This window comes from Neophocaena asiaeorientalis, unplaced genomic scaffold (assembly GCF_003031525.2).
Source record: "Neophocaena asiaeorientalis asiaeorientalis breed wild unplaced genomic scaffold, Neophocaena_asiaeorientalis_V1.1 scaffold351, whole genome shotgun sequence".
In the NCBI taxonomy this organism is placed as follows: domain Eukaryota; kingdom Metazoa; phylum Chordata; class Mammalia; order Artiodactyla; family Phocoenidae; genus Neophocaena; species Neophocaena asiaeorientalis.
In genome coordinates, this window is record NW_020173768.1 from 305,683 (window position 1) to 314,591 (window position 8,909).

An 8,909-nucleotide genomic window follows, 5' to 3' on the forward strand; every position below is an offset into this window, starting at 1 on the left:
GCGGTACAAGCACCCCCAGTTCTGCAACACCCTCTGACCCATTCCCCCACAGGACCTGTGTCCTCCGCCCCGACGCTGGGGTGAGGGCTGCTGGGTAGGGACATCCTTCACCCTGTCCACCTGCGGTTTTGTCATTCCTGCGTTGCTTCACATTCCCCTTAAGCCAGCTCTCTTTTTCACTTAAATTCATTTTCAAAGAACCTGTCCTATCGCTACCGTGACACAGAAAATTAGTTTCATTTGCTGTAATTAGAAGTTACCCATAAAAAAGGACATGATGAAAACCAAGCAAAATCATTAACGTTAAGCAAGAGACCCCAGCCACCTTCTCTCGGTGAAAAGCAGGTTGGCAAGTGCTGGGAAGGGCCGCAGACACACCAGGCATCCTCTCCCCGGTTCCCACTAGCCCAGGTCCACACGCACAAACAGTCCAAGGAGGGCGTGCGGGATGCCCGGCCGTGCTCTCCTGGCCAGTCCTCTATGCCCAGCCCCGCGCTGGCTCACGTACGCTAAACCATTCCTATGCCCACTTTGGCTCTGCCTGGCCCTGACCAGATCCCCGTGCCTGCCTGGCCACCCTGGACCGTTCCGGCCCTGACTACCCTCGGGGCCCAGCTCCTTCATGACCCAACTCCCCACATCTACACCTACCTGCCCCCCTCCACCCACCTCTGCTCCGCTGCCTCCACCCAGCTGACACTCCCCCCAGGTGCCCGCTGCACCCCGCACTCAGCAGGAACTACAGCCCTGCGTTCCCTCCTCAGAGGCCCCGCCCCCTGCCTGTCATCACAGACGAAGGCGGGAGGGCTCACCCCAGGCTCCTCTCAGGCTTCTACTGTCCCCCTGCTGACCCTCAGCCTAGAATTTCATCTCCCACTCACCCTGTTCTGGCTTCTCCCCACCCACGCCTTCAGGCGCCTTTCCTGATCCCCGGGCTGCAATGGGTGCCTGTCTCTGTCCCTGCCCAGCACACCCGGGGACGCGCCCCTCTGGAGAAGAGACTGAGGAGGGCACAGATGTCACAGGCCTTTGCTGTAAACCTCCAGAGGCAGGAGGTCCAGCCTGGTAGAGGGGAAGGTCATCCGGAACAGGCCCTGCCAGCGCCTTGACAGTACGCCCACCAGCCCTGCTTCCACACCAGACCCCGGGCCTGCCCCAGGGCCTCAGGGATGAGCTGTGGTTTCTTACCCATCTTGACTGCCCAAAGCCCGACTCAATCAGAAGACACGACAGTGAAAAACAGCCCTATTTGAGTCTCTGAAAACTCTAGCCTGAGGGTGCTGCCCGCCACCCCCTTTGGAGGGAGCAGTGACCCAGGCTGCTTCTCCACCAGCTGGAGCCGGACCCTCCCTTCCGGGTTGTCTGGCACTGAGCAGGAAAGCCGGCAGGGCTGTCTGCTGTGGCCCTTCCCCGGGAGGGGGTGTGAGCACCCGCTGGCTCACAGCATGCAGGGTGCTGCATGCTGCCGGGGAGCCCTGGAGGGCCGGGTGGGGGCATCCTGGGAGACCCGGGCGGGCCCAGGGGGCCAGTCCAGCAGCTGCCCCCCTCCTCCTCTGGCCACAGTTCCATCCAGCGCCCTGGGAGGTGGGCGCCCCTGCAGACACCCGGGAGGCCTGCTCCAGGGATGTCAGGAGGCCAGACAAGCAGACCTGCCCCCAGCAGGGAGGGGCCCGGGCCGGGCTCAGCCAGGCCCCGTCCTGAGCAGCATTCTCTCCCAAGCGTGAGAGAGCGGGGAAGCCAGGGGCACGGAGACGGGCAGCAGCCCTGGGGCTCGCCTTTACCTTATCAGATCCGGCCTCCAGCTGCTGCCTCTGCTCCAGGCAGATCTGCCCCACGCGGGCCAGCAGGTCATGAGGGGGGATGAAGACCCGAGAGCTCAAGAGAAACGTGAAGATGTACGTCCTCTGAAGGAAGGAGACAGAGGGTGAAGAGTGAGTCGGGCCCGGCCTGGCCCCCAGGTATAGCCGCGGCCTGCTCCTCCGCCTGGTCCCCGCCTCCCGGGCCCAGCATCACCTTCTGCGTGGTTTACCTCACCTCGAATGCCCTTCCTCCTCTCTCACTGCTCCCAAATCCTGCCCACCGTGCAAGGCACAGATCAAACCCCACTTGGCAGCAGCTCTCAGAGGTATCCCTGACAAGCTCAGTCCCAGTGGTTTTACTCAGCTGGGATGCTCCCCTACCCCACGCCGGGAGCTAAACCCGGACCTGGATGTTGGCGGTGTCTCTGGGCCTGTGTGGGCCTGTGGCCTGGCCCACGGTGCTCCCCGGGCCAGGCGCCCAGCCTGCTCTGTGCCAGATCCTCACTGCTCAGTGGGGCAGGGCCTGGCTGGGGGGCGGTGGGAGCCTCCTTGGCCCCAGGACCCCACATCGGGAGCTGCTGCAAGCCACTGTGCGGTCACTAGCCAGCTGTGGGCCCCGTCCCCACCTGCCACACCAGGGCCCCGCAGTCCCAAGGCCGCACGTCCTCGTCACCTGGTCGCGGTGCAGGCTGAGGGGTGCACCTAGTCTGGGCTGAAAAGCGGCAGGGAGCAGAGCCCAGGGCTCTTGGAAGCTTTTGGCTGACGTGGGATTTACCAGGCCCCTGCCTGCAGACAGGGCGGACTTGGGGGCGGGGAGGCTGCCTGGGGTCTCCCGGGGACTCGACTCAGACAGTGATCTACTGCCATATGGCTGCTACAGGCGGGGGGCCCAGGACCCTCGGCCTCCACTCCAGGCCCAAAGGAGCAGGTCTTCTGTGCTCCAGCCTAACGCAGCCTCCCAGATCGGGACTCGGCCCTCAGGCCCTCCCTGCCCCGATGCAGCCCTCAGAGGCCGCTGGGGAGGCTCTCCCTGGAGCAGCAGGGTGTCCCTGGGCTGTGCAGCACGGGTGATCCAGGGGCCCAGCCCGTCAGTGGTGGGACCTTCAGGGGCCCCTCCTGAGCAGAAGGCTCAGAGCGTGAAGGAAGGCTGCACCTGTTACACCTTGGAGCTCTCAGCCAGGGGCAGAGGAGAGCCCAAGGCAGGAGCTGCGCGGCTCCGGCAAGGAGCAGGGAGACAGACGGAGCGCCGTGTCCCCAGCTGCCCACGTCTGTAGGGCACGGGCCGTGAGGGAAAGGCGAGGAGCCCAGGTGCTCGGCAGCCGGGCTGATGCCTAGCTGGACCCCCGTTCGACCTCCACCGCCCCTTGGGTCTCTCCTGGGAAGCAGGCTGGGACCCCAGGGCACAGTACTCTGGGGACAACACTGGGTGAGCTGGCTGAGGCTCCCCGGGGACAGGCCTGAAGGAGGGGAGGCCCCTCCCCCCGCCACACAAGGCCACTGTCGCACAGACCAGCACTGGGGTTGGAGGTCCCAGCCCCTGGGGGACCGCAGCCCTGCTCCTGATGTCTTCAGGGCCTGAGGTCCCCTCTCCCCGGCTCTGCCGCCTGGCCCTCAGCTGCCACAGCGGCACCACCAGCCCCAGCCAGGCCCTGAGAGGACTTCCGGGGTGGATGGAAGGACAGACAGAGGAGTGGACAGAGCCCCAGGAGGGAGGGAGGAGGCCTGATATGTCTGGCGGGGTGGGGGTGGGGGGCCGCCAGGAGCCCCGGAAACCCAGCTGGAGGGCAGAGGGGGCAATTCCTCCCCACCCTCCCTCGCAGCCCCATCTGTCGCCCGGAGGCCACGCGCAGGGCCCTGCCCTCAGGAGGGAGGGGGCACATAGGGGAGCAGGTAACAGCCCCACTGCCACTATGAGACGTCATCTACTGGAGGCGGAAGGGAAGCCACACGTGACAAGGGAACTCTTTCTCGCTCTTCCGAGAACGCGCAAATGTCACCTTGAGATGAAGAGGGAGGATACGGGTTGGCAAAGGCCCGTCCTGCCCGCACACGCATGTGCCCAGGAGGGCACGGAGGGGCCGACCCTCTACATTCTGAGCCACTGCGGTTCATGCACAAAACAAACTTTCCAGCTCAGAGACAGGACACTGATGGGTGGACCCTCACCAGGACCCTGAAGCACTGGCCTTGCCCCTTAGACCCCTCCTGCTCCTCCAGGGCCACCTCCTACCTGCCTGGGGACAGCAGGGAAGTCGCTGCCGGCTCCCCTCTCCTAGGCTGGGGGCCAGGGTGGCAGGGAGCAGGAAAGCACAGGAGGTAGGGCCGGGGCTCCCTGCCGCCCTGCGCCTCCCCTGCCTCTCCGTCCAGCTCTGACTGATGGGGGACCTCCCTCTCCATCCCAGCAGCAGCCTCCCTGGGAGCCCAGGTCGATCCCACCAGTCACGGGGCACTCACATCGGGGTAATAGTCCACTGTGGGGACCAAGTGCTCCATCAGGGCCTCCAGGGACCCGGAGATGAGACGTCCGTCTTGGAAGACGAGGTCCCCGGAGCTGCCGGCCCCACCTCCTCGCTCCCCCATGCCGGGCTGCACCTGTCCACTACAGCTGGGCCCGAGGATGCTGGAGAAGACCACGGACGTCTGGGGCATAGTTTCCTGGGAGAAAAGAACGAGGCCGTGAGGCATCAAAGGCACCTCTGCCAGGCCCTCCTCCCAGGCTGCCTGCAGCCTGCGTGCAGGTGCAGAGCTTGAGCCCAGCAGGGCCGGGAGTGGGGTCATTAGACGTCAGCACAGGCAGGCGGGCAGGCTCCTCAGTGGCCCCGAAGCCGCTGATCAATGTGTCTGATAAATGTTTCTTCAGCACCTGCTCTGTGCATACCAGGCCTCATTCCAGGCATCTGGACACAGAAGGCCCTGCCTCCTGGGGTTCCATCCCAGTGGGAAAAGAGAAACTATGGAGAAAAACAGCACCAGGAGGAGAACACTGAGTGTGCGGGGGGTGATCAAGGCGGCCTCGGGGAGGGGCCCTGAGACAGACTGATGGTGTTAGCTGTGCAGCTTCCTGGGATAAAAGAGGGAGGTTCGAGGCAAAAAGGACAGCAGGTGCCAAGGTCCTGAGGCCAGTGTAGGGGAAGGTGATCAGCAGGGGAGCGGTCTGGCCAGACAATACACACCTGGGGGCCCAGGGTGCAGCATGTGAGACAGGAGGCGTCGGGACTCCGGACAAAGGAGTGACCTGACTCAGGGTGAAGGTCACCGTGGCCGCCGTGTGGAGACCCAGCAAGGGAGAGATCTAAAAACCAATCAGTGGGTTTTGCCATGACAAAACCCTGGGAGACATCGCTCAGGTCAAGTGATGGCAGAGGAGGAGGGGAGGAGGGTCAACTCTGGACGCTGTGGAGAACGGTCTTCCACCTGAGAGACTGACCAGCACAGGGAAGGGCTTGGAGGGTGGGGTTTGGGGACAGACCTGGAACTTGCTTTTGGACACGTGGATTTGAAATGCGTATTAGACACAGATGCTGGGCAGCAGTCTGGGGGCTCAGTGTGATGGAGGCTGAGGGTCCCCACCTTGCACTGCAGCCGGGCTTTGCTGCAGGCTCTCATGAGGCCCGGGAGAGTCTGCAGCCCTCTGGGCCTCAGTTTCCTCACTGCCCGGGGCAGCTGGCCGCGTCTGAAGGGGGCTCTGAGGCATCAGCGTGACGCACACCTGCCAGCCCGAGGCCTCAGAAGCTAGTGCCGTGGGTGCACTCCCCCTCCTGCTGGCCAGGGGTGGCCTGCCCCGCCTGCTGGGCTAGTCCCACTCTTGGAGGGCAGGGAGGCTGAAGTCCGGGGGAAGGAGCTGGCCCTTCCTGCCTTGGCGGGGACCGTGGCCAGGTGTCACCCTCTCCGGTCACTGGCAGGCAGGCGCCGCTGCCCCACCCCTAGCTCCCCAGCCCGCCGCGCTGGCCTCCCTCTCCGAGCCGGGGCTGCTCCCCACGCCTCAGGGGGGCAGAAAGAGCCCCCAGCGCTGAGCTTGCCGTTGATAACGCCTCCAACCAGCCCTGGCCCGCTCTCTTGCCCGGACCAGGGTTGGCTTCTGAGCCCTTCTGGCCACAAGTCTCCCCACTGGGCAGAGCAAACAGCAGCCATGAGTATTTTACTGCCATGAGGGGCCCCTCCAAGGACTTTACAAGGAGAGCCAACTCCCACCCCAGCACATCAGCTGAGCCTCACACCAGGGCAAAAGGGGCCCGGCCCAAACGACGCTGGCTTCTCTGCCAAACGCCTGGAGGTCGCCTTTGGATTCTCAGAAAATCCTTTGCAAGGAGGGCAACCACTCAAGGGAAGTCCCCGGGGACAGGCCTGGATTGCAACGTCTGTGGCCCCCAGGCTCCGTGCTGCCCTCGTGTCAGGTTGGGTTCAGACTCACAGAACACTCCCCTCAGCCCACGTTAGAATGCACAGTCTCAGGCCCCACTGTGTCAGAACCCTGGGGTGGGTCCTCTTTGCCACTCAAGTTAAAGAACCACTGACTTGAGCAAACCCTTCACTTTTCACATAGTGAAACAGACTCAGCAAGAAGGAACTCAACCGAGGAAATCAGGATTTCCAAGTCCAGCCCGGGTGTCACTACCCCTAGGAAGCCCCCCCGGGTTAATCGCTAGACTGCTGACCCACGAGGCCAGAAGTGGCTGACCAGCTGCCTCCACGTCTTCCTGTCTGGCTGGAACCCGCCCCATGACCGTGCTCAGTAGCCTTCTGTGGGAGGAAATAAGGAAGGTGGGCTCCCTGGGTGCTTAGCACTGGCAGCTGCTCTACTGTGCCGTCACTGGGACCCGAGGGGACACGACCCCCAGCACTTCAGCTGAGGGCCATGCGCTGCAGGGCGACTTTCCTGAGATTACACAGTTCCAGGTTCAAAAGCTGACCCGAGAGTGTAACCTTGGCCAGTTGGATATCCTGACCCCAAGCTTCTTGGTCATCAGAAATGGCATTTTCGGAGCCTCTGGCCTCTCCCACCATGGAGAGAGCAGGCTGCTCTGGTCGGAAGGTGCTACGGGGGGAGCACACTGACACCCCACTAACTCACAGAGCCCCTACCAGGTCCTCCACAGGGCAAGGCCGCCTGCAGGGACACCTGCCCCAGGGCTAGCCAGTGGGGAGCCAGCCTGGGGACTCAGCCCCCCAACTCTGCAGCCCCCCGTGGGGGGACAGGTGAGCCTAGCAGGAAGCCAGGGGGCCGAGCTCTACACTGGGCACCGGCCCACAGCTCCCTAAGGAGCCTCAGACGGCACTCATTGTCCCCCTCGACAGGGGAGGGGCGTGCGCTCAGGGTACAGTCACCTACCCCGGGGGTGGGGCCCCAGCCCATGTGTCCTGCACAGCCACCGGGCGGCACGTCCCTCATCACGCTGCTCCTCCCCCAGGGCTCCCCACCCGTGGGGGGTCTCAGTCCTCCAGAGACTGCGTCCCGCCTACACCATGCCCGTGCACCGCCCAGGAGGCCACGGGAAGGAAGGGGCAGCCACGTGAGGCCCATCCCTTCAGCCTGGGGCAGTGACCCCTCTAACAGCAGCTGGGCCAAGGACCCCACCTCTGAACTCCCCAGCTGCACAAGATCCTGCACCAGTCACTTTTAAATGACATAAACAGGCGTGTACATGACATGTAAATAAAGGCACAGAAAACATCTGGCCACCCGTGGCCACACTCATTACAGACTTTACTGCAACGGAGCAGAAGAGGGGGGAGACTTTCGCTTTCCGTTCTACACATTTGTCATCTATTTGGTAACTTTTCTAAATGGCGCATCTATTTTGTCATCTTCTAAATAACTTTGTTTTTGAGTGCAAAGAAGCTGAGTTTTGAAATCAGCTCTTTTTATAAAGGCATAATAAAGAGGCTGCAGCCCCAGGGCTGGGTCTGCAGACAGAAGCATGGCCACCATCTAGCGGGTCATAATGTGAGGATGGGCTTTGAGGTGGAGGCCCAAAACCCCCTCGGGGAATGGGCAGAGCCCCCAGGGGTTGTGCAGGACCACCCAGCCTCTCCCCTAACCTGGGACTCTGCCTGGGGCCAGGTCTCTCTGACCACGTCTCTCCCTGCTCCTCTGTACACTGAGCCCTGTGGATCCTGGGGACCACCCCCCACACACAGAGGCCCTTCCTTTCCCACCCAGTCCCTAGCAGAGCCCACCCCCGCCAGGCCATGAGCACCTTGGGGAGGGTCTCCAGGCTCAGTGCCAAGTGGGAGGAGACAGGTTCCCCAAGTGGGTCTTCCTGGACAGGAATTTAGAGCCCCCTTGGGTTCAAATCCCAGCCCTGCAATGAGCCAGCTCCTTGTTCCTAGACAAGTCTAACCAACCTCGATTTCCTCAGCTGTCAAATGGGGATGATGGCAGGACTACCCGTTAAGACCTCTGCTTGGCATCTCTGCTGGCCACCCCACCCCACTCTGTGGTCCCTTCTGCTCTTGCACGTGGGGTTCTCCTCTCCTGTCCCAGCAAGAGCAGGGACTGAGGCTTCTGGCCACATACCTATGTGTCCATCACCCCCAACTGTACCCTTTCTCAAGGAAGGGCCACTCAGAGCAGAGCACACAGGAAATTTGGGCTCCTGTCTCGGGAGGGAACACATAGGAAGAGCAATCACAGTCAGAAATACAGTAGCTATTAGGAGGGGCTCCCGCCAGAGTAGCCCGTGTGTCCCGGTCACTCGCAGCCTCTGCCCCATCCCGCCTGGGCGGGCACCTGTGCTCCGGGGAAGCCTCAGGAGCAGACACTGGTGGGTGACCCACATGCAGAGGTGGGGCTGAAGTCACAGCTGAGCCCCAGGGGCCATGCAACTAAGGAAGAAGAGCTGAAATCTCTCCTCGCGGCTGTGTGAAGCACAGATTTACACCCCTCTGACCGGCTTTGTAAACTCAGAGCTGCAGAACATCCGAACAGACAATGAGTGCTCCCACCACTGAGATGGGTCTAGTTTTAGCAGCGGTGGACTTTGTGGGCACATACACACAGGGATTGGGCCAGGCCAGAGTCTGAGCTGCCCCCATAGCGCCCACAGAGGGGTCAGATGCATGATTACTGCAGTCCTGGGACATGACTTCAGTGGATCTCCGCTGGTGGCC

At 62.6% G+C, this 8,909-nt stretch overlaps 1 protein-coding gene across 1 annotated transcript in view; it reads right to left on the minus strand.

The window, feature by feature from the left end:
• The window catches only part of RASGEF1A (RasGEF domain family member 1A), an 11,802-nt gene extending 5,919 nt beyond the window's left edge, over positions 1-5,883 (minus strand). Inside the window, exons 1-4 of the mRNA XM_024751531.1 lie at positions 4,973-5,883; positions 4,254-4,454; positions 1,754-1,904; positions 1,094-1,126 (exon numbers count right to left, since the gene is read on the minus strand). Coding sequence (XP_024607299.1) covers positions 1,094-1,126; positions 1,754-1,904; positions 4,254-4,454; positions 4,973-5,119 — 532 coding nt within the window. The 5' untranslated portion in view covers positions 5,120-5,883. The remainder of the gene's footprint in view (positions 1-1,093; positions 1,127-1,753; positions 1,905-4,253; positions 4,455-4,972) is intronic.
• Positions 5,884-8,909: the final 3,026 nt, after the last annotated feature.